Source organism: Nannobrachium achirus, assembly GCF_963921795.1.
Source record: "Nannobrachium achirus genome assembly, chromosome: 8".
Lineage (NCBI taxonomy): Eukaryota > Metazoa > Chordata > Actinopteri > Myctophiformes > Myctophidae > Nannobrachium > Nannobrachium achirus.
This window is the reverse complement of record NC_137817.1, coordinates 4,190,693-4,216,108: the sequence shown is the minus strand read 5'-3', so window position 1 is coordinate 4,216,108 and position 25,416 is coordinate 4,190,693. Positions and strand designations below refer to the sequence as shown.

Sequence of the window (25,416 nt, the reverse complement as noted above, 5' to 3'; positions counted from 1 at the left end):
TGTGTGTGTGTGTGTGTGTGTGTGTGTGTGTGTGTGTGCGTGTGCATGTGCGCGTGTGTGTGTGCGTGTGCGTGCGAGTGCGTGCGTGTTACCCAGTGTGTCCAGCGGTGGCAGCAGTGTGCAGAGCTCCCTGTCCTCTCTGGTCTCTGTGGTTGACGTTGGCTCCGTTCAGTAGCAGGAACTCACAGGCCAGCAGAGAACCCTGTTCACATCATAGAGTTACAGTATATATAATATAGAGAACGGACAGCCCCGTCCCCAGCTATTCATTTCAATGCAAGTTGCCCCTGGTGGCTGTTAGCTGTACAAATCTATATATAAATCCTTGTTAAAGACCATTGTAAAACTAACTAACTGGCCGTTTGCTGTAAAAATCTTTACATAAGCCGCACCGTTGTATAAGCTGCAGGGTTCAAAACATGGGAAAAAAGCCACGGCTTATAGTCCGGCAATTACGGGTATATATATATATATATATATATATATATATATATATATATATATATATATTTCCTGGGGCAGAGCCTGAACGTCGCAGAGCTGAATAACACCCAATGAGACTAATGATTGTGTAATTCGGTCCTCTGACCTGCGCGGCAGTAGTGAGGTGGCACCTTGATGGCGACGACAAATAGTGAAAAACTAGAAGAAATGGGGTCTCCATCCGGTGGAATATTTTTAATTTTGCCCTAGAAATGTATTTTAATCGTGTGGTGGGGGGCTCAGACCGCATCCACTAAGTAGAGTAAGCGTTCAACTGTCCACTGATACCTCTGGTTTGGTGAGGGGCGAAACAGTTTTTGTTATTTTCGGACCAGACGACGGGTCTTTCCGGATTTGCCAAGGATTTGGGAGGTAGAGGAACATAGCATTAGGGCGAACTCCACTAACGCTATGGACCAGAGCTACATATCACCCATCCCTATCCTCACCCCCATAGCAGCAGCGATCAGGGCGGTGCGTCCCTCCTCCTCCATCAGACTGGCGTTGACCTCGGCACCCTGGGCCAGCGCCGCTGCCATGGCGACCAGGTCTCCTAGCAACGCCGCGCGGTACAGTGAGCGTGTTGTCTCCTCCTTCGCCATCTCTGTCAGAGACACATATGTACCGTATGTCAGTAGAGTCACCGTCGGGCAGAAACCTCCAGAAAATCTCAACATGTCATCTTTTCATGTTTTTTTTAATAAAATGACCGGCCTATTTTATATTTGGACGTATCATAGGTGTCCCGTAAAAGTAAGGAGTTAAGTACTATGTTCTATCCGTCTGTCTTTCAATGTTATATGAGATACTTAAAGTGTTGTTCCTGTGGAAATAAGCCTCGGCTTTCTAGGATCTCCTTTTAGTTGACCTTGTACCAGTGATTTGTCATGAAACTGTACTTTTTTCTATTGCAAACTCCTAATAAATTCTTCAATCAATCAATCAAAAGGAAAGTATTGAACTTACCACTAGAGGAGCTATTCTGAACAAATCTCTTCTCCAGGTATTTCTCTTTGATCCACACCTCTTTATCTGACCTGAAAGAGAAAAAAATAAAACATTACAAACATGAAAATACTGTTGTGTAAAAACTCTAGCATCCTCAGTGATTAACACAGCTGTTACTTAGTTTATACTCATGGTATGGTCATCATATAAATCCTATTTCTAAATACACAGAGACTGGTGGTCAGTAACAGTTTAAACCTTGGGCTCTCTGCTCCAGGCTTGGCTCGGCCCTCCTCTGAACACCTGGCCTCATAGATGTTGTTGCTGACGTCATTTCCAAGAACACACAGCAGCTGAGCAGAGCAGAGCACACAAACAACTCATTAGTAACAATTAATACACTAGACTAGACACTACAGTAGAGAGGTGAACGTGTGTGCGTGCGTTACCTTCAGTTGTTCGGTGTCCCAGGAGTCCAGAGTGAGAGAACGAACTTTGGAAACATGAACCCCAAGACTCCTACAACACAAATATTAAGACACAATATAACAACACTCTTACAAGACAACAACGCATTGTAGCACAACATAACAACACTCGTACCGCACAGCAAACACATAATAGCACAATATAACGACACTCTTACAAGACAACAACACATTGTAGCACAATATAACAACACTCCCGCAAGACCACAACACACTGTCGCACAATATGAAAAGACTCTTACAAAAGAACAACACATTATAGCACAACATAGCAACACAATGACACATTATCACACAACATAACACGCCAAACAGACAGACAGGTAGACAGACATGAAGATAACTGCGCTCTAGAACATTGTACACACACAGACAGACTGACAAACAAAAAGGTTCTTACCTGTGCACCTCAGAACATTCTATACACATGGTGATTCAAACAGAAAGGTTCTTACCTGTGAACTCCAGAACATTCTATGCACATGGTGATTCCCAGGTTGACGGAGGCCCAGCGAGGCTCCGCCTCTCCGCAGTCGCAGCAGCGCTGGTTGCCACGCCCCCTGAGGGCCACGCCCACGGCCACGCCCCCCCGCTGGGGGGGGCCGGGGCTGGGCTGGGAGTCACGGCTGCTCAGTGACTGTGGGGAGCCTTTGGGCTGCGCGCATACACACACGCACGCACGCACACACGCACACACACACACACACACACACACATACAAGTATGGTATGAGTAGAGTAGAACAGTGGTTCTCAACCTTTTCAGGCCGCGACCCCCAAAATAATCATATTTTAAATGATGGATATCATTTGATGTGATGAAATATATTATGAGACAATGGAACAGTGAGCTGTACCTGTGGGGTGTCTGTAGTCTTCCTGTAGGCCAGATCTATGCTGCCCTGCACAGCACTGACCCAGCACTGTCTCAACTCCTCTGAGTCTGCCTGCAGAACACAACCCCTGCACGCACGCGCACACACACACGTCGCACGCACGCACACACACACGCACACACACACACACACGCACGCGCGCGCACGCACGCACACACACGCGCGCGCACACACACACACACACACACACACACACACACAATCAAAGCCTTTATTTATATCGGGACTCACTGTGGATGTCTGCTATAAGTTATCATCAAAAACCAACATGTTTGTAATAATTAGCCGGGCTTCGAGAAGGTCAATAAGAACAAAATTATGTGATTACGGAAAAAACTAAAATAAAAATGTCCTTGACAAAGTTTGTTTCTGCAGTTCTTCTTGTACCTCCAAGATGTGCTGACCAGCTGATCATCACCACAGTGACACCAATGTGAACATTGTGTGTGATTGGTCAGGAATCATGCACTGATTTATTGTATTTCCTCCAATCTGTCAGCAACATATCATGGGTGGTTTTGATGACAGGTTGCCTGAGGAGGTTAGGAGCTACAAACCTCTACAAACACAGCCTGACGGTAAAGAAGTAATGGAGAGAGATTGCACACACACACACACACACACACACACACACACACACACACACACACACACACACACACACACACACACACACACACACACACACACACACACACACACACCGTCCACTGTATAAATGTCACCTGAAATGGTGAAATCTCAGACAAAATCATGTCAAAACACTGTTGGAGGTTACCGTAAACAAACAGCAGAGATCTGTTCAAATCAACGTTCCAGCACTGTATACAGAGGGCGGGGTCTAATGTTCAGAAGAGCAGAGCTGCACGTGAGTATGAGAACCAGTAAGACTCCCTAATCGGGGGATAATTGTTCGTCAGGTCGCATACACAAACTTTAGAAGGCAATGGTAGCCAATCAGGAGGGAATATTGGAAATTGGACAGATCCATGTTGATGACATGACTGTAGAGATACTGTGTACCGCTTTGCGTGATTTTAGGGAAAAATCTGTAGGAGCAGTGTCCAACAATGTGTTTAGCAAAAATCGGCCTGATGGTGGCGCTAGATGGGACAAATGCATGTTGATGACATGACTGTAGAGCTACTGTGTACCGCTTTGCGTGATTTTAGGGAAAAATCTGTAGGAGCAGTGTCCAAAAATGTTTTGTTTTGGAAGAATCGCCCTCATGGTGGCGCTAGATGAGGGCCATGTGAGAAATGAGGGGTTGTGGTTTGGCAGCCAAGGAGTGTGTGTGCAAAGTTTGGCATGGATAGGGGCAACGGTGGCGGAGATATGAGTAGGGGAAAAGTGTGACGTGACGTTACAGACAGACTGACTGACAGACAGACAGGCGGTGGAGGTTTTGATAGTAAAAAACCTGACGGTCGCAACAATTTAGTTCTCAGAGAACATAGTTCATTTAGACATTGTCTTACTTCTGTACGGACAGCAGCTGGAAGCAGAACCTGCGGTCGATGGAGTCCAGAGGTTTGACCGCACACAGCCTGAGGTCATCAAACAACACCATGCTGTCCTCCTGAAACATGATAATACATGATGCAACACTTTAACCCATTTAGGCCTAGAATTATTGAATGCTTTAACCAGTGAAAAATAGCAGATATACAAGCTCACAGCGCGGCACCGAGTGCCGCGCTGCGAGCTTGTAGATCTGCTATTTTTGAAAAAGTCGGGAAAATGTGTGCAAATCTTTGAATATATGTATTTTCAAAGCGAACGTTTGTAACTCAAATTTTGCTTCTGGGTGGTCCCTGGAACTAGATATTTTGAAATGGGGGTCCGTGGCCAAATAAATATCATTTTGGGGGTCCTTCACATGAAAAGGTTTAAGCACCACTGACATAGTAGTCTCTCAAGAACAGACTAACTGAGCTCCAGTTATGTGAAAAGGACCTTTTCTTTGACGATGGCTGGCCAGATTGCTGACATAGAAACATAGGTTTTTTTTCCCAAAAACCTTAGAAGGATTCAAAAGACACTTATAGAATCGGGTCAAAATTCTAATTTTTATGTTTTTTCAAAAATAGCAGATCTACAAGCTCGCAGCGCGGCACTCGGTGCCGCGCTGTGAGCTTGTATATCTGCTATTTTTTTATATTTAAAGCATAAAATATTGCGTCATAATGTGTTCATGCCTAAATGGGTTAAAACACTGCAGCAGGTCGGTGCAATTTGGGGATCCTGTTGCATACGGTTGCAGTTCCGAATCATGGGTGTAGACTGGCCTTAAAGGGGGATTCAACTGTAGTAGGCTGATTTTGTTGTTTGTTTTCAGGTTCAGGTAGAAAAAAAACGTCTTACCTTGTGTGACTTCCTGTACATCAGTTGGTTGTCTCTGATGGAAAACCAACATCTGTGGAGAAATATAGTTTCACATGTTACATCTACGTAAGCATGTCTATACTGTATAGAGCATCGCAGTGAGGTGTCGGAAGTCCATTTTCCATTCATTTTCACCATAGGGTTTTTCATTATCAGCCACAAAGTCGTAGCAATTCAATGTACACTTACCAATAGGCTGGTGGTTGTAAAATGGTTCTATATGCTCCTGTAGAACCCCCGAGTATGTATGCAATCACTCTAGTTTTAGTAAAAACACGTTTTAATCAAGATCGCACGGAGAAGAACTGCATTTCCCATACTGCTAAACATGTAATCGACGTCTGTGATTGGTCTAGCTTCTTCTTCTTTCACATATCTTGCTGTTACCGCGGAAGTAGCTACTGCCCCCTGTCTTCCCGGCGGATTATTGCACGTCAGCAGAACTCCGTGAGCGATCGTCTTTCTTTTACAAATATGATGCACTATGTGAAGGATGACGATAAGAGCGTCCACAGAGATGACAATCACTACATTTCAGTCCATATTCTGGCCTGGATAACTAAACTGAGCGTGATTTAAGGGCTATATTTCAGGAAACAAGAGTGTCATTCGCAATGCATTCTGGGAGTGTAGTTTCCGCAATTTTAAAAATAATGATGTACACAGTCTTGTACCCTGCCCTTTTTTTCAGCTTTCTAATTAATCTTTGCATTCAAAAAAATGTGAATATTGTCATGATTCCTCTCCAGCCGAGGTGGCTTTGTCCAAGGCTTAAAAACGTTTAAATAAATACTTTATGAAATGTCTATGGAAGAAATGAATGCGGAAAACGCTTCCGACACCAGAGTGAGGACGGGGTGGGGCTTCAACTGCGATGCTCTATATACACATTCTATGTTATCCCCCATCTCTGAGCTCCCCTCCACAACAGCAGTAGGGATGGAGCTTGTACATGTTTATTGATAATGAGCACCTTATCGATCCTGCTTATCGAGCCAGGCTTTTATCCAGCCCACTGTTGAGCGTTTTCTAATATTTTGTGGAAATATGTGAGACGACAAATTCTGAACAGAACTGGCATCTTTCCTATTGGCCAGTATTTGTGGGAAAACTGACAAAAGTAAAAATATTATCATTAAAACAACCATTTTGTTAGTGTGCAATAAGTGCTAAATGGCTTTATATGATGAATAGTACTGTAAACATTTCTTGATGGCCTCTTGTCTTGATTGTTTAAACATGACATCATGGGCCGCTATGCTCAATAACAAGCTTGATAAGCCCAAGGCTTATTGATACCGGGTACTCAATAAATTTGTAATCGAATTTGTAACAGGCTCGTGTTACGAGCTCCATCCCTAAGCTGCAGCGGCTGTCAAAACAGTTGTTTTACAGTGGAATATCATTTGGTCTTTACTACATACAGAACATCTGCAGGAACTTTACATTTCTTATACGACGTTGGGAAATTGGTCACAAATACACTGAATTACTGAATTCTGGATGGCGATGCCATTTGAGCTACAGATGGGGACAGACAGACAGACAGACAGACAGACAGACAGACAGACAGGCGTCTCTACCTCTTCCAGATTTTAGTTTTCCGTCGGGAGCGTTTGAACAGGTAACCCTGGATGGTGTCATCAGAGCCAGGACATGGACCCACCACAGGCTGCCCTGATGCATCCTGAACAAACAAAATATCATTAATTTGAAAAAGTATGAGATTTAGACCCTTGAATATTTCATAACCATGTGTGTGTGTGTGTGTGTGTGTGTGTGTGTGTGTGTGTGTGTGTGTGTGTGTGTGTGTGTGTTGTATTGTATAATGTTGTACAGTATGTATAGTAGGGATGGGACGATATGAAAATGTCATATCACAATAATTGTGACCAAAGAAATCGCGATTTGCGATATTATCGCGATAATCAAAATATCCCCATCATCCATTATCCTGGGGCAGAACGTTTGCCAAAATATAGCCGGCTATTTTTTGTGAAAAAAAAGACGTACGTATATTATAAGTATGTTTTACAAGTATGTTTTACCAATAGAGGGTTTAATTGGTACCGGACATGCAGCTCGGCAAATAAAAGGTGAATTGATCCCAGTGCATGACGGAGGACGATTTCACGACAATTGTAAATCTCCACGATAAGATTACGATAATATCGCTTATCATCCGATCCCTATAGCTGTGTTGTTTTGGTTTGTTGTGGTGTGGTTGTGGTTGTGGCGTCCCGGGGGGTCCTGCGGGGTCCTGGGGGGACCCGGCCCAAGGTGTGCCATGGGACAAGAGTAGGACTTCCCAGCAGGCCCACACGTTTATTGTTTTATGGTGGGTTCTTTGTGCTGGTAGCTCTGTGATGATGGGGGATTAAAGGGGGTTGTGTTGTTTTGTATCTCATTTGTTAAAGCTTGGTTTGAAGTGGATTTCCATTTAGGGCCATATCACCCTGAACACGCCCAATCTCGTCCGATCTCGGAAGCTAAGCAGGGTCGGGCCTGGTTTGTACTTGGATGGGAGACCGCCCAGGAATACCAGGTGCTATAAGCTTAGGGGCGGCAGTGGCTCAGGGGTAGGGAAACCGTCATTAGAACACAGAGGGTTCCTGAAAGGTTCCCGAAAGGTTCCCAGTTCGATCCCGGACTCCCCCAGAGTTAGTGTGGAAGTGTCCTTCAGCAATACTCTGAACCTCTAGTTGCTCCCGGTGAGCAGGTTGGTGCCTTTTATGGTTTCCTCCGCCATCGGTGTATGAATGTGTGTGTAAACAGGTGAATGTAATGCACAATCTATGTAAAGCACCTTGGACAAAGGCACTATATAAATGCAACATTTATTTCAGAACTACTAAGAGGAGCAGTGAGGCACGACGCCAAGCGGAGTGTTTCCCACCCTCCTGAGATCTTAAACTCTGGTAAACCATGGACACAGGTGCACAGATAGAGCGAATAGTGCACTAGTAGGGATGTAACGGTGCATTTTAACAGTGATACGATACATATCACGATACATGGTTGACGATACGATACATGGACGATATTGGTTCATTCATCGCGATACGATACGATTCCATTCAATGATTTAAAATCAATATAGTAACTATTTAGTAAAGAAATTAAATCTGTGTAAAATGGGTAAAAAATCTATTATTATGGAAGTAAACACTGTGATTATCTACTAGCAAATACTTTAATACGTTATATTTCAACACATATGGACAAACCCACCTTGACATGAACACAGAGATTACACACATTTATCGATAGACCAAGAGTAGCCATATGGAATTGAAAAGTAATTAGACCCCTCTTTTTTCATTTTCCCTCTTAAAGTTGCCAAATACAAGGCACAAATACTTGGTTTCCATACAATCAATTATTTGATACAAAGTCAAAACGGTATGATATTTTGCTTTTGCAAACGATATAGTAGATCATTGCAAATTAAAATCGATTTTTCGATTCAGTTACTATATTGTTACACCCCTATGCACTAGTATAGTATAGGAGAGTTGTGTGTTGTTGTGTTGTGTTGTGTTGTGTTGTGTTGTACTTACTCTCTGTTGTACCAGCAGATGTTCATTCTCCAACTCTTTTCTCTTAGCTGCACACTCCACTGACAGCTTAGCCAACTGCAATACACCATTAACACTTAATAACACACAATACAGTAGAACACAACATCACACACACAATACAGTAGTACACCACAATGGAAAGAAGCCTGTGTCTTTTTGGTGATTTTATCCATTTGGGTGTTGTTTTTAAATTGTTTGTTGCAGGTCAATACAAACATTCAATTCAATTCAATTCAACACAATAGATTAGAAGAATTCCAGTCCAGCCATGGTTACCTGTGATGCCATGGTTTTCATGTTGGGTTGCAGATCTCTGAGGAGGTCGAATCCCTGGTGGAAGAATGTGTACTGGGCATGGAAGTATGAGAACACCTAACAAACAACAACCATTAGAACGTGTACTGGGCATGGAAGTATGAAAACACCTAACAAACAACCATTAGAATGTGTACTGGGCATGGAAGTACGAGAACACCTAACAAACAACCATTAGAATGTGTACTGGGCATGGAAGTATGAAAACACCTAACAAACAACCATTAGAATGTGTACTGGGCATGGAAGTATGAAAACACCTAACAAACAACCATTAGAATGTGTACTGGGCATGGAAGTATGAAAACACCTAACAAACAACCATTAGAATGTGTACTGGGCATGGAAGTATGAAAACACCTAACAAACAACCATTAGAATGTGTACTGGGCATGGAAGTATGAAAACACCTAACAAACAACCATTAGAATGTGTACTGGGCATGGAAGTATGAAAACACCTAACAAACAACCATTAGAATGTGTACTGGGCATGGAAGTATGAAAACACCTAACAAACAACCATTAGAATGTGTACTGGGCATGGAAGTATGAAAACACCTAACAAACAACCATTAGAATGTGTACTGGGCATGGAAGTATGAAAACACCTAACTCACAACAACCATTAGATACACACTATGCATATCATAGAAAATATAATATATATAATAATAATATATAAAAATAGAAACATTAAAAACAAATGCAGCTCACAGAGTTTAAGACGTCAACCTTCTGCTGTGTCTTGAAGTTGTTCAGCTGAGGGAATCAGAGGAAAGACACATATGATAATCTATACGCATGCACGTAAGCAAGCACGCACACACACACACAAAGTATGACACTGTGTATGATATCTTACTTGCTTGACAGCACAGTATTTAGTATTTGTCAACGCTGAGTTTTACATGCTAAACAACATGACTCAGTCATAACACTGGAAGAGAATGGAATAGGCTCTGTACATAACTGTAGTCCCAGAGGCGTCCAGAAGGTGGCATACCGGTTTCATGTTCGGTTCAGTCTCCTGTCTTTCTGGTTCTAGGCAGCAGATTTGAACGAGAAACACATAATGGTATGTGTAGGAGCCACACTGGGTGAAATGGTATTTGGGCACTTAATTGATCGATTGGTTAATTAATTGGCTATTTGGTGGAGGCACCCATTGGCACCTCGTTTCATGGGCGTGTCTCTGCAGGTGGCCTCTCAGACTCAGAGGTTACAAAAGACACTTCTCCCATGCTCACCTTCAAGGCTGGTGGTGTCCTTGGAGGTAGGGTGAGCTGGGGGACTGAAACTTTTGTTGACCGCACTAGAGCACTTTTCATAGCTTTAAATCGTACTTTTATTGTTGTTTTGCTCATTGATAACTTATTTTCATACATAGATTTATTGCATTATTTTGATCGCATAATTGTAATAATTGGTGTCACTGAAAATTCTAAAGTAAAGCATTTTAAAACTTATGAGCGATTTTGTGGATGTTTTAATGTGCTAATACAGTCTTTTAACCTCCCATGCTTAGCCTACCGGCTGTTTAACTATTGGGGTTACTAGCAGCCGTAACAGTATGACACCTTCACATGTGTTTCCTGTTCAAATCTGCTGCCAAGACAATCAAAAGAAAATGAGCCAGAACAGGGAACAGGTACAGTATACCATGTGGGACTACAGTTATGTATATACAGACCATAATAGAAAATACATAACAGGTACAGTATACCACCTGGGACTACAGGTGGAATAGAATAGAATAGAATAGAATAGAATAGAACCTGCAGACAGTAGTCCAGTCCAAAGTGTTGGTAACATTTGAACAGAACAGAACAGAACAGAACAGAACAGAATAGAATAGAATAGAATAGAATAGAATAGAATAGAACAGAACAGAACAGAATAGAATAGAATTAGAACCTGCAGACAGTAGTCCAGTCCAAAGTGTTGGTAACATTTGAACAGAACAGAACAGAACAGAACAGAACAGAACAGAACAGAATAGAATAGAATAGAATAGAATAGAATAGAATAGAATAGAACAGAACAGAACAGAATAGAATAAGAACCTGCAGACAGTAGTCCAGTCCAAAGTGTTGGTAACATTTGAACAGAACAGAACAGAACAGAATAGAATAGAATAGAATAGAATAGAATAGAATAGAACAGAACAGAACAGAACAGAACAGAACAGAACAGAACAGAATTAGAACCTGCAGACAGTAGTCCAGTCCAAAGTGTTGGTAACATTTGAACAGAACAGAACAGAACAGAATAGAATAGAATAGAATAGAATAGAATAGAACAGAACAGAACAGAACAGAATAGAATAGAACAGAACCTGCAGACAGTAGTCCAGTCCAAAGTGTTGGTAACATTTGAACAGAACAGAACAGAACAGAATAGAATAGAATAGAATAGAATAGAATAGAATAGAATAGAACAGAACAGAACAGAATAGAATAGAATAGAACCTGCAGACAGTAGTCCAGTCCAAAGTGTTGGTAACATTTGAACAGAACAGAATAGAATAGAATAGAATAGAATAGAATAGAATAGAATAGAACAGAATAGAATAGAATAGAATAGAATAGAACAGAATAGAACAGAATAGAATAGAATAGAATAGAATAGAATAGAACAGAACAGAATAGAATAGAATAGAACAGAACCTGCAGACAGTAGTCCAGTCCAAAGTGTTGGTAACATTTGAACAGAACAGAATAGAATAGAATAGAATAGAACAGAATAGAATAGAATAGAATAGAACAGAATAGAATAGAATAGAACAGAACAGAACCTGCAGACAGTAGTCCAGTCCAAAGTGTTGGTAACATTTGAACAGAACAGAACAGAACAGAACAGAATAGAACAGAACAGAACAGAACAGAACAGAATAGAATAGAATAGAATAGAATAGAATAGAATAGAATAGAACCTGCAGACAGTAGTCCAGTCCAAAGTGTTGGTAACATTTGCGTGTAGCTAGCAGCAGGTGACTGGCCCGCTCCGCCTCCGGTGCTTTGTGACGAGGAGCCTGGGCGTTCTTCACCGCTGCTGACTCCAGGTCAGCTCCGATGCGAACAAACTCTCTACGGGTCTCTGACAGCTGGGGCAGGAACCTGGCAACACCAACAACAAACCAGCATCAGCTTCATCATTATCTGGATGTGAACGGTCATAGCTTGTCCCTATGTATCTCTGTCTGTCTGTCACACCTGACACTATGGTTCTATGGGTTTGTCGCTCTGACACTGTGGTTCTATGGGTTTGTCGTTCTGACACTGTGGTTCTATGGGTTTGTCGCTCTGACATCACGCTCTGGCTTCACTGTGATGTCACACTAACAGAATCCCTTTTATGCCCATATATGGAGTTCCCTGATGTCATCAATATTAAGCCCATATCTAACAGGACTTCATATGGGAATGCCCATATATGGATGCCACATCGAGCACATACCACACCAACGGCTGGTTCTACAGACAGGGATCTCCATGTATGGGCATTAAAGGGTATGATGCTAGATGTCATAGACATCATAGGACTTTCACATAACGAATAACTGAGTAAGCATGTTTGGGCTCTCACAGCATATCTCCATATGGGTACCAGGGGTCTACATATATGGGTTACTGGTCCAATATATTATACATCACTGGCCAGATGGCCAGAACTACAAGCTTACAACACAACACCTTGCACTGCGAGGAGTGGCAATATATGTGATAGTACGTAATCACAATTTGGTATTAAAAAGGTCTTAAAAGTAATTAAATTGTAACTTACTAATTTACAAAGAGCAAGTAACGACAACAATGTTGGTATACCATTGAGTGAGAAAACAATGTTGCACATTAAAGAGGTGGTTTTCTGTTTTTTGTGTCTATGGAGTTGACATTACTCACGCCCAGGTGTGGTTAGAATGTGCAGATTTGACTTCCCTGTGTATTTTTGGTTACTTCCTGAAAGCTGAAAGACTGGGCCTCAAAAGCCCAGTCGAAAAACGACTGGGTGTGGCTAACCTCAGCTGGTTCACCAGCCACCCACCTGACAACCAGGCATACTTAATGAACTGGGTTCGGGTTAGGGTGGGTGGGTGTGGACACATAACCCAATTTTAACTCTTTCTGTACACTTTATTTTTTTTAATCTTCCTTCTAGTATAATCATAATACCTGAGCATCATGTTTTAGGGAGGGGGGGGGATAACATCATGCCACTTCATTTTTAAGCTAATCACCCCCCAGTTTGGGAACCACTGCTCTATGATATAAGATCTCTCTCTATCAGTGTTTATCAGTGTCTATCAGTGTCTGCGTGGTGTGCAGACATACTGAGAGAACAAGTTGGTCAGCTGGTGTTTGATGGCTCGTTGTGCTTGATCAAACAGCATCTGCAACACAAACATCACAAAGCACTGGAACATTAATATCACTATTTATAGCATCCACGTTTTCTTTTAATGTGATTAATATTAGTCATAATATTATTACTGCTACTACTACTACATAATCATTCATGTTGATTTACTGCTACTAATCAAATATGACTAAGATTAGCAACATATTATTTCTAGTACAGTACTACTAGTAATTCTAAACACAACTACTGTGTACTGTAAATACTACAACAGTTATTAGTGATAATTAATATCATTATTGATATTGTAAAGGTGAACTCACAGTGTGGAAGTTGACCATCTCCTGTAGAGCCTGACTGAACTGGTTCAAACACGTCTGAAAACACACACACACGCACACGCACACGCACACGCACACACACACACACACACACACACACACACTCTTATATAGTGAAAACACTTTGCCCGAAAACATGCTCTCCCCGGGTCAAATCCGACGGTCTCGCCACCCACCAGGTATTCCCTAAACGTAACCTCACTGAAACAATGGATAAACCTATGGGACGGCCATAGCTGAATGGTTAGGGAGCCCGCCAGGGGAACCAGAGCCTGTGTTTGCCCCTGGTTCGATTCAAGGCCAGGGTAGCAATGTGGATGTGTGTCCCTGAGCAAGACTCTGAACCCCTAATCGCTCACAAGCTCCTTGTGGGCAGCGAATCAGCTGGGTTGGGCTGAAAATACTGAATTTCCCCCTCAGGAGGAAGGTAACTATTATTATTAACCTTATTGCTAAACCTCAGTAAAACTATGCCTAAACAAACTAACCTTATTCCTAAACTCAACGTCAGTAAACTATGCCTAAAGATGGCTCTCCACCAAACAGACGACAAGAGACTCTTTCCAACTCGTTCAGACTGGCAGACTGCGGCATTTAGTTGGGCACAGGTCTAACTGTATTCCTAAATCTAACCTCAGTAAAACTATGCCCAACCCTAAACGTAATCCTAACCTTAACCTCAGCCAAATGAATACAAGAGTACAAGACGCGCTGTGGACGAGCGGTCCTCAGAAAGAATGGCGGCGAGTGTGTTTTGGGGGCGAGCGTTACAGGTAACTTTATAGTCAACAATGACCAACTAGTCTCGCGTAGCCAGACAACTATTCCACAATCTCCGAATGCTATATAGTCTGGAACGGCAGCTCTCGAACGGCGAGTATCGGAAGTAGCCACTGCTGCACGGAAGTTGACGGAACTGTAGTCCCACTGGAAACATAACAGAAGCACACTCGCACAGACAGAGTCATTCAAGCGGCATATTCTTGTTATGGGTGTCTAGTTTAAGAAAACATTTGAAAACATCATGGAAGTAACACCAACAACACCAGAGAAAGACGAAATAATGCCCCAAAAAATATTGAAAGGAGTCGGAGACATAACGCTTCCAGTAGGACATGTTATTGCTACTGCACCAAGGGAGCGGTTGCGTCACATCCGCTCTATCTCGCACTCATCGTTTCTATTTCCGTGCCCCAGACTGTATGTCGGGAGCATTTGCAAATCGCGGAGGCAACAGTCTGGCCACGCGAGACTACTGACCAACTGTCTCACTGTCCATCTGTCTCACTGTCCAACTGTCTCGGTGTCCATCTATCTGTTTCACCGTCCAACTGTCTCAGTGTCCATCTATTTGTCTCACTGACCTGTCTCATTGTCCTCCAGGTGAGGCAGACAACCCAGGGTGTTATATATAGTAACACCAGACATTATTCAATCATATTGATATATTAATAAAGATGTCATTCAACAGCAGTAGCGCCTCGGTCAGTTGAAACCTTACCATGACGACGCTGTCTTTCCTGTGATAGGTGGAGAGCTCTGCCAGGCCGGCCAGGAACAACTCATTGGCTGCGTTGTACGCTTGCCCCGCCTCCACCATTTTACTGCACCGTGACATCACCTGGGGAAAGCCATGACACACACACACACACACGCGCGCGCGCGCACACACGCACGCACGCACACACACACACACGCACGCACTTATATTATAAACACACACTTCCAGCAAAACACACACACACTAAGCCATAAACACACACCTCCACAAAACACACACTGTAACACACAGCTCAGCAGTAGTCGTGGCAGTACAGTAATTACAGTTGAGTCAGGGTGGAACAACTCTCTCATATCTCACACTGCACATGTATTACAGGCAAGGGTGTCACAAGGGGGGGGGGGAGTGGGACTGAGTTACTAGGGCCCAAGGTGGAGGGAGGGACCTTAATTATTTTATACTTTAGCTATTGAAAAATAGCAGATATACAAGCTCGAAGCTTGTAGATCTGCTATTTTTGAAAAGTTGTGAAGAAGTATTTTTTAAGCCATTTGTAACTAAAATTTTGCTTCTGGTGGGGTCCCTGGAACTAAATATTTTGAGATGGGGGTCCATGGCCAAATACATATCATTTGGGGGTCCTTCACATGAAAAGGTTTGAGCACCACTGACATAGAAACATAGGTTTTAAAAAAAAAACCTTAGAAGGATTTGAAATATTCAAAGACTTTTCACGATTTTTCAAGAGTTAAAGCACAAAATAATGCGTTCCCAGTCTAAATGGGTTAAACCCCCTCCCTCTATGAAGAACATTCAAGGGGGGCCCGCAGTGAATCCTTGTACCCAGTTGCCCAGAATTTGGTGCGACACCCCTGGGAACACTCTCCTCTCATAATGCACATGCATTACAGCTCAAATGGAATACAGTTCTACTTGGCACTGATGGCTCTGCTTGAGAGACGGGGAGATCCCTGTTACTGAACCAAAAACTATATGAAACAAAGAAAAGAAAAGAAAAACATAATTGAGTTCACAGACAAATATCACTTACCCTACCTTTAAAAGCTACAGTAGGCCTAGTATATCAATAGTTGTACATACCTTTTCCACCTGGCTTTCTAATAGAGTGACATCAGTCTCACACTGCTCCAGACTCAACCTGAAACACACACACGCACGCACGCACGCACGCACGCACGCACGCACGCACGCACGCACGCACGCACGCACGCACGCACGCACGCACGCACGCACGCACACACACACACACACACACACACACACACACACACACACACACACACACACACACACACACACACACACACACACACACACACACACACACACACACACACACACAGCAGATGGTTAATTGTATGCTTGCTTGACAGCACTGTTTAAGTTGGGTAGAGTTTCTGCATTTATATTCTCCATGACAACAATTTGAAGATTGAAGACTTTATTAGAAGTTTGCATAGTAAAAGGTACAGTTTCATCATGACAGTACAGTTCACTGGCACAAGGTCAACTAAAAGGAGATCCTAGAAAAGCACTTGGCAACAATACCTGTTGACATTGTTCTTGACTCACCTGAACGCAGGGGAGTCTTTGACACACTCCTCAAAGTCCAGCAGGGTCTCCATCATCATGTATGTACAGTATGTACAGTATGTGTTGGTTTCAAACTGTCTAACAACGATGATCAATAATGACTCTAATGCTTGAATCTCCACACATCTTCCTCCGACAGACTGCAGCCAAAACAACACTTTTCAATATATTCCAAATACAGAACGTCAGTGGAAAGTGGAAAGCAGCTGTGATCATAACGGGAAACCCCGGTTGATTGTCTTTTTTTTCTCCCAAATGCAAAGTAAGTTTACCGCGGAGTTGCATGCATGTCTAATATGTAACGGTCTAGAAGTCCAACACGGGACTGCTTACAGATCAGTAGATGACAGAGTACAGTAATGTACATTATTGCATTCTACTGCTACGTGCTGGTTAACAGCTGTTAGTGTTCATAGCCTGTGGTTCATATGGATCATAGTGGCTGCTGCTGCTCGTTAAATGAAATGACTGCAACATCTTCCTGTAAACATCCGGGTTACATTACGTACGGTACATTTTTGCCTCGTCACGTGCTAAAATAAGGCATTATTATTATTATGCGCTCAGAAATGTGAAATGTAGCATATGAATTGTCCTAACTTTGAAAGAAACAACATGATTTGATAGCTTGATTGTTTAAAAAAGGTCTGACATAGTAGCCAAGTAGAGTTACATTTTATGTAAGTTTTCCATGATAAAAAAGTACCCTATGTCAAAGTCGGTTTCAAAAGAAAATTTGAACTTCCGTTTGTGGACTTCAGAATAAACGAATTCATCCATTTGATTCATTCCTCTGTTCAGTTAGTTAACTCTCATATCTCTTTTTTAAACATTTAAGGTGAACTAGATTTGATTTATATAAAGTAGGCTACACAGAATAAGGACACTGGAAGGCCTTTTGCAACAGGCTACAGGCATGTAGCAGAGAAGCAGACAGACCTCTGACTCATGATTTAAAAAAATATAGTTAACTTTATGGCAAGAACAATTTTGCCCAGCAGCGGGCTAGCGGACTAAGCGGAGCATGACAGAGTTCCAATCCGAATGCAGCTACACCCATATATGGAGTAGCCTATGTTGTTTAACCTCAATGTGTCAGCATGGCATCAGCACAAACAAATCAGTTAGCTCCATATATGGGCACAAAAGGGGAATGTCCATGTCATATGGGCAATGGGAATATACTGATGACATCAGGGATCTCCATTTATCTATATGGGCATGAAAAGGCAAGCACCAGTTAAAGTTACTTTCCATCCCTCATATACTGTGTGCACAGTATAACCCACACTCTGCACATTTCGGAGCACATATCTTTGAACGGGTAAGGGTTAGTTAGGTAAAAAATCAAACCTCGGTTCGAAGTAAAGCGGTGGACAGATAAAACATCTATTCTGAATGTATTCTGAGAGCTGGTATGACAGTTGGTATAATAGGTTTAAAAAGAAATATAGATCACCATATATGGACATGGGACACACATTTTGCTTTTTGAAAAAGCCTATTCATGTCCATAGATCACCATATATGGACATGGGACACACATTTTGCTTTTTGAAAAAGCCTATTCATTCTGGACTGATATTTTACACGTACGAGACAGGAAAAACCTGTTCATTCTGGCCTGGAGTGACCATATATGGACATAAGGTAACATACATTGTGTTTTTGAAAAACCCTGTTCATTCTGGACTGAGATCACCATATATGGTAATTAAACGGACATTCTGTTTTTGAAAAAGCCTGTTCATTCTGGACTGAAATGACCATATATGGGCGTGATACACACAAAGCCATTCATTGGAAGCAGTTTTCACCGCTTCAAAAAATCAGGAGACTTTGGCATGCTGGATGACATCATCGGCTCACAATCTGTAGACCAGCTTTGCAAGCTGGTAACAAATGACATCTATTTTCAGGAGTGTTGGCCAAGCTATTTAAAATATAGCTAAACTACTTGTAACTTCACAAATACAATTTATTAGCTGAAGCTACTAGAGGACATGTTATGATAGGCTACTGATAGACATGTACACATACAACTCTTCTGTATTCAACTGTACTAATGAATGGAGATGGAAATTCTCTTTTTCATGTGATGACAAACTGAACTCAAAACTCAGTTTGGCTAGTTTGGCTAATCACTGATTCTGAAGTATCACTGTTTCGCCAAGCCGGCGCTGTCCATTGCTTTGGTGCTGAAACCACATGTCAATTTGTTTTCACCCCCTCTCCCTCTTCCTCTCCCTCTCCCTCTCTCTCCCTCTCTCTCTCCCTCTCTCTCCCTCTCTCTCTCTCTCTCTCTATCTCTCTCTCTTTCTCTCTCTCTCTCTGTCTCTCTCTCTCTTTCTCTCTCTCATCCCCCCTCATTTTCTGTCTCCCTCCCGCTCTTCATTACCACACACGCACACACACACACACACACACACACACACACACACACACACACACACACACACACACACACACACACACACACACACACACACAGCTCTATGTGTGTGTCAGTGTCCTGCAATATCATGCATGACTACCCCATCATCATCAATCCTATTAACAGAGGGCAATAAGGTTTTTGAAAGACAGAGAGGCTCTGTTAAAGAGATCTCTCTCTCTCTCTCTCTCTCTCTCTCTCTCTCTCTCTCTCTCTCTCTCTCTCTCTCTCTCTCACCATCCCTCTCTCTCCCTCTCTGCCACACTGTCTCTCTCTCTCTCTCTCTCTCTCTCTCTCTCTCTCTCTCTCTCTCTCTCTCTCTCTCTCTCTCACCATCCCTCTCTCTCTCTCTCTCTCTGCCACACTGTGTCTCTCTCTCTCTCTCTCTCTCTCTCTCTCTCTCTCTCTTCCCCTCCATTCCCTCTCCCCTCCTCTTTTCCAACTAGACTGTCCCTGAAATGTAAAACTCATAGTTACCAGGGATACGAGACACACACACACACACACACACACACTGGTAGCAGGGCAGGTGTAACTGGATATGTCACCTCCACCTTGGAGCCTCTGCTAGTCTTTTCTGGATGTTTTCCTCAATGGGAGGGCGATGGTGACGTTTTCAACTGAAGATGGAGGTTCATAGGAACGATACAGGCTTCCAAGACCACTGTCTCACCATCACCATGGGAATAAATGGATTTATTGGTAGTGTCTAAGGACTATTAGAGCATCATGCATGCCAACCGGCAGAAGAGAGTCATGTTCTCCGTGGGCGGTGTGTTGAGTTTCGGCTCAGTCCTGACGGTGGCGGTGGCCGTGGGCCTTCCGTTCTGGGTGCAGGCCACCGTGCTGTGCCGGACCGGGGCAGAGCTGGTCAACGCCACGGGACACGAGCTGGACAAGTTCCTGGGGAAAGTGAGTTACGGGCTGTTCCACGGAGAGAGGGTCAAACAGTGTGGCCTGGGAGGAAGACCATTCAGATTCTCATGTGAGTATAGTGTGTTTATATGGAGACCTATGTGAAGTGAACATGTCTTTTTCAACCACTTCCAACCCCATACTTTGTTGACCAGAGTCCCCCAAGCTCTATACTTGTCCCCTCCTGTTTTCCCTTTAAATGTTTTTTTGATGATCTCAACCAGGGGTGTCCAACTGTCCACCAAATCCTGGGCCCTGGGTAGGATTCACTGCGGGCTCCCCATGAATGTTCTTCATTGGGGGAGGGGGTTTAACCCTTTCAGACTGGCAAGCTAATTTTAAAAAATTCTATGAATGTCTTCTAATGCTTCTAAGGGTTTATGTTTCTATGTCAGTGGTGCTCAAACCTTTTCATGTGAAGGACCCCCAAAATGATATGTATTTGGCCACGGACCCCCATCTCAAAATATTTAGTTCCAGGGACCCCCCAGAAGCAACATTTGAGTTACAAATGTTCGCCTAAAAATACATATATTCAAAGATGTGCACACATTTTCACGACTTTTCAGAAATAGCAGATCTACAAGCTCGCAGCGTGGCTATTTTTCAATAGCTAAAGCATAAAATAATGAAGGCCCCTCCACCTTGGGTCCTGGTAACTCAGTCCCACTGATCTCAACCATCCAGTGATGTCCAACAGAACTGTACAAGCTACTGTTTCTGCAGATCAACAAGAATCAACCACACAGAATGTTATGCTCTCTGTCACCATCTGATCTGATACTTGTACTCCTTTCTATTGGTTGATTGTAATGTCACTGACCATATTAAAGTGAAAGGTCTGTAGTAGTACTGAAATGAGTGTGACATTGCTTCCAATAAAATCACATTCCTCTGAATGCTTCAGTGGTTTGGAACATTGCTGCTGCTCTCTGATGGAATGAGAATGACGTCTGACAGGGAATACAGTATTCAACAAGCATTACGCACATAAAACATTAAAATTATTTTGAATTTATATAGCACACCTTTCATGAGACCAAGGACGCTTTACAAGACAAACAGACAAGCAAACGACTATATGCCATAGGCCTGAGAGAATTGGTGTCTTTTCAATAACCTGACCTAAACAGAACAGACCAGAACATGGCAAGCCAGGAAAGATTATTTATTGCTGAGCTGTAGAGCTCATTAGGAGATGTTTCTGCTTGGCTGCTTTTGATGAAGAGACACAGAAAAGGTCTGTTCTCGTACCACACACACACACACACACACACACACACACACACACACACACACACACACACACACACACACACACACACACACACACACACACACACACACACACACACACACACAGAGAGAGAGAGAGAGAGAGAGAGAGAGAGAGAGAGAGATAGAGAGAGAGAGAGAGATTAACTCTCCCATCACCCCATCTCTCTCCCTTTGTAAGTCCCCCAATCCATTGACCTTTACTCATCATATTTATGTCTCTCTCTCTCTCTCTCTCTCTCTCTCTCTCTCTCTCTCTCTCTCTCTCTCCCTCCAGTCTTCCCAGACCTGGCCAATGCCATCCCAGTGGGCCTCCATGTCACCGTGGTCATCTTCTGCTGTGTGCTGATCGTCTTCTCCTCGGTGGCGACGGGCTTCTTCTTCTACAACGGCCTGGGCAGTCCGTACGAGACGCTGCACGGCCCCATGGGACTGTACCTGTGGAGCTTCAACTGCTGTGAGCGATACATGTCTCATTCTACAACTGTTACAACACACACACTGACAACTGAAACATGACAGCTTTAGATGTCCAAAACCTTTCAGGACAATGACCTGTTTTTCATTGGTTCAATATTTATAAAAACACAGACAGACTTAAAGGGGAAGACCACCCATTTTCAATATTGAAGATTGATTTTGGTGTTTGTATTGTAAAGTACAACGGTGTGATGTCATCACGTTGTACTTTACAATACAAACCCCCAAATCAATCTTCCAGTTCTAGGCAACACAGAAGGGGGGAACTTTTTTCTATTTCCACACAACTCCTCAAAGGTATATTAACCAGTAAGACTCCCTAATCGGGAGATAAGCGACCGTAGGTCACATGTATACACAAAGAGTAGGGAGCAGTGTCCCCAAAAATTGTGGACGGATCCATGTTGATGACATGAGTGTAGACATACTGTGTACCGAGTTGAGTGATTTTAGGGCAAAAATTTGTTTTGCAAGAATCGGCCTCATGGTGGCGCTAGAAGAGGGCCATGTGAGAAATGAGGGGTGGGGTCTCCGCGCCGCCGAGGCGGACGAATAGGTACCGGCCCCGGCTCTCCCGGTGGCTCCTAGGCCAAGTTAGGGCATTTTATGTGCGCTGCAGTGGCAGGGGGTCCTCCACTGGGGGCGCCACCACTTTTGCATCCGTTCTGGAGCACAAGGAGTCGGTGGTCCCCGGGAATTCCCCGTGAGCAGCCCCGTTGGGGTGGTCATTTGGTCATTTTTGCACATTTGGTCATTTTTTACATCTGGGGGTCCCCCAGGGACCTGGGGGTCCCTGGAGCTCCGGGGGTCCTTGGAGGTTGTAGTTTGGCAGGCAAGGAGTGTGTGTGCAAAATCTGGCATGGATCGGGGCAACGGTTGCGGAGATATGAGCAGGGCAAAAGTGTGACGTGTGACGTGTGACGGACTGACTGACGGACGCACGGACACCTGGTGGAGCTTTCTGTAGTAAGTGCGACCTACGGTCGCAATGACATAGTTCAATATTGAAAATGGGTGGTCTTCCCCTTTAAGTACTTTCAATCTGTCATTATATGTGAACATTTTCTAAATGTTTCAAAATGAAGAATGGCGAACATAGCGATAGCAATGCTTTGTGAACTAGTTGATGAGATACTTTTGATACTTTTGCATGACACACTGTCACGCAACAAAGTAGAAGAAAATAGGTCGTTCATTTATGAAATAACATAAAAAGATTAATTAAGATATGATATAAGGCTTCTTTACGTAAGTTATTTTTGGAGGGCTTTAGTGTAGAGCAGTGGTTCTCGTCCTGTGGGTCGGGACCCCCAGGGGGGTCCCCAAATTATTTTGAGGGGTCCCCAGATGCTTAACTCAATGTGCAACGTGGTTTTCTCACTCAACAGTAAACAAGCCAACATAAAGTTTATAGAGGGTATCTGCACATTTCTAAAGTGACAATTTAAGGACTTTTTAGGACATGAAGGCAATGGCTGTCGTTGCCCCTCAGTTTGACCTTGTGCCCCTCCAAAAAATGGCATGCCCAGAGGCCACAATGGCCTTAATGCCCCAGCCCAGCTGCATGTACTACTTTTTCTCTGTCTCTGTCTTGTCAATGCTGGTATGTAGACACCATTGTCTCTTTCTTGTCATGTAGACACACCAGTGTAAACCAATCCAGTATGTTGGATTTGTGCAGGGCTGAGCATGGATCAGATTGTAAATACCTTAACCCATCCTTAACCCTTAAATTCAATTAAATTATTTCAATGGATTAAAAATCTTGTTTTATTTGATGGCCTTCCTGCCCTGGCATTTGGCCTTTGTGTCCTCAAAAAATGGACAACCCCAAATGCCCAGTGGCCTTGCCCCTGAAATGATGACATTCCAGGCCTGGTGATAGTATTGGGGAGTAACATGCAGCTAAATGGTGTGTGTTGCGTTGTGTGTGTTGCAGGTGCATGCAGCTTCCTGGTGATGGTGCTGTTCGGTTCGGAGGTGAAGCTCCATCGCCTGTCGGAGCGCATCGCTAACTTTAACGACGTCACCTTCGTCTACCAGACGCACAGCGAGCGCTACGACCGCTGCTTCTGGCTCCTCTTCCTCGTCTTCATCGTCCACTCCGTCAACATCCTGCTGGTTCGGCTGGCAGGGTTTCACTTCCCCTTCAGTGAAGACAAGGAGTCTGAGCTCAACACCGGAGCTGCAGATCTCATGTACTGAACTCCGGGACGTGCAGAGAATGTTAGAGAAGCAGAGGCTGAAATTTCTTAAAGGGTAAAAATAGCGAAAATAGCAGACCTCCAAGCTCACAACGCGTCGCACTGCAATGCGTTGTGAGCTTGGAGGTCTGCTATTTTCGGTACTTGATACCACACTAAACTAAGCTTAAAAAAGGCAATACTGGAGATGTGGCGTAACGGCATGGATTTCTATAAGATGATGCATTCAAGTTCAGGAGAGTTTGGACAAGGCAATTCTCTTTAATGCCGCCTTCAGGTATGGCATGGGAAGGGGACATTTGCGTCTCTCTTGCCATAGTGAAAACTGCATTCACAGTCTGGAGAGGGCACTTTTTTACAGATGTATAAAAGGGCAGGGGCTCAAGCCCCCCTTCATGTCTATGTGTGCACGTGCCTGACTGAACGAACGTATCATCTGCTGAATATATGACCTGATGAACTCATGAACTCATGAACTCATGACCCGCTAAATTCACAGATCTCTATAGTTATGAAATCATGACCTTCATGATTACACGTTTGATGCACTGATTTCTGCCGACCCACATGAGGTGAGAGCTGCATGAGATCTGATATCATTATTGTTTGGCAACTACTGTAGGCACTTCTGCATCAATGGAGGGAAAAGAAAAACATTCAAGCTAATGGCATCATGGTAGGCCTACTATATTCACCCTTTGTCAGCCTTCTGATTGGTCCCTGACTGACCAACCAGCAGGCCCTTTCTGCCTTGTCCCGCCCTGGTTCTGCCTTTTTAATGTTGAATTAGCTAACACGTACTTTTTGGAGAAATAAAAACATTAAAAAAAAACATGCCCAGTCACTATACTGCAGCCTGAGAGGCTCCTTTTGACTGAAACCAAGTTTAAAATGAGAATTGATTACAGTATTTTCTGGACTATAAGGCGCACCTGACTATAAGGCGCACTGTCAATGAATGGTCTATTTTCAAACTGTTTTCATATATAAGGCGCACCTGACTATAAGGCGCACATAATAGACGCTACCGTTGTGTTATGCATCCAACAGATGGAGCTGTGCTAAAGGGAATGTCAATGTCAATGAATGATCCATATATAAGGCGCACTGGACTATAAGGCGCACTGTAGTTTTTTGAGAAAATTAAAGGCTTTTAAGTGCGCCTTATAGTCCGGAAAATACGGTACACAAAATAACAA

The 25,416-nt window shown here is 43.3% G+C and overlaps 2 protein-coding genes across 2 annotated transcripts; one reads left to right on the top strand and one right to left on the bottom strand.

Annotated features, from left to right (window-relative positions):
• Positions 1 to 88: 88 nt before the first annotated feature.
• Positions 89 to 17,333, bottom strand: LOC308289859 (arf-GAP with coiled-coil, ANK repeat and PH domain-containing protein 2; the record flags this gene model as incomplete). The annotated part of the gene is made up of 19 exons (XM_080731629.1): positions 16,889 to 17,333; positions 16,397 to 16,454; positions 15,296 to 15,415; positions 13,777 to 13,830; positions 13,429 to 13,487; positions 12,030 to 12,213; positions 9,812 to 9,856; positions 9,057 to 9,152; positions 8,760 to 8,834; positions 6,783 to 6,886; positions 5,179 to 5,230; positions 4,293 to 4,393; positions 2,776 to 2,881; positions 2,375 to 2,574; positions 1,881 to 1,950; positions 1,690 to 1,784; positions 1,450 to 1,520; positions 933 to 1,087; positions 89 to 202 (listed from the first exon to the last, which is right to left on the bottom strand). Exons 1-19 carry the CDS (start codon positions 16,945 to 16,947, stop codon positions 89 to 91), a joined length of 1,818 nt encoding a protein of 605 aa, XP_080587755.1. The 5' UTR covers positions 16,948 to 17,333.
• Positions 17,334 to 20,072: 2,739 nt separating this feature from the next.
• Positions 20,073 to 24,218, top strand: clrn1 (clarin 1; the record flags this gene model as incomplete). Its single annotated transcript, XM_080731507.1, has 3 exons — positions 20,073 to 20,328; positions 21,811 to 21,990; positions 23,953 to 24,218. The coding sequence occupies 3 exons, from the start codon at positions 20,073 to 20,075 to the stop codon at positions 24,216 to 24,218; spliced, it is 702 nt and encodes a 233-aa protein (XP_080587633.1).
• Positions 24,219 to 25,416: the final 1,198 nt, after the last annotated feature.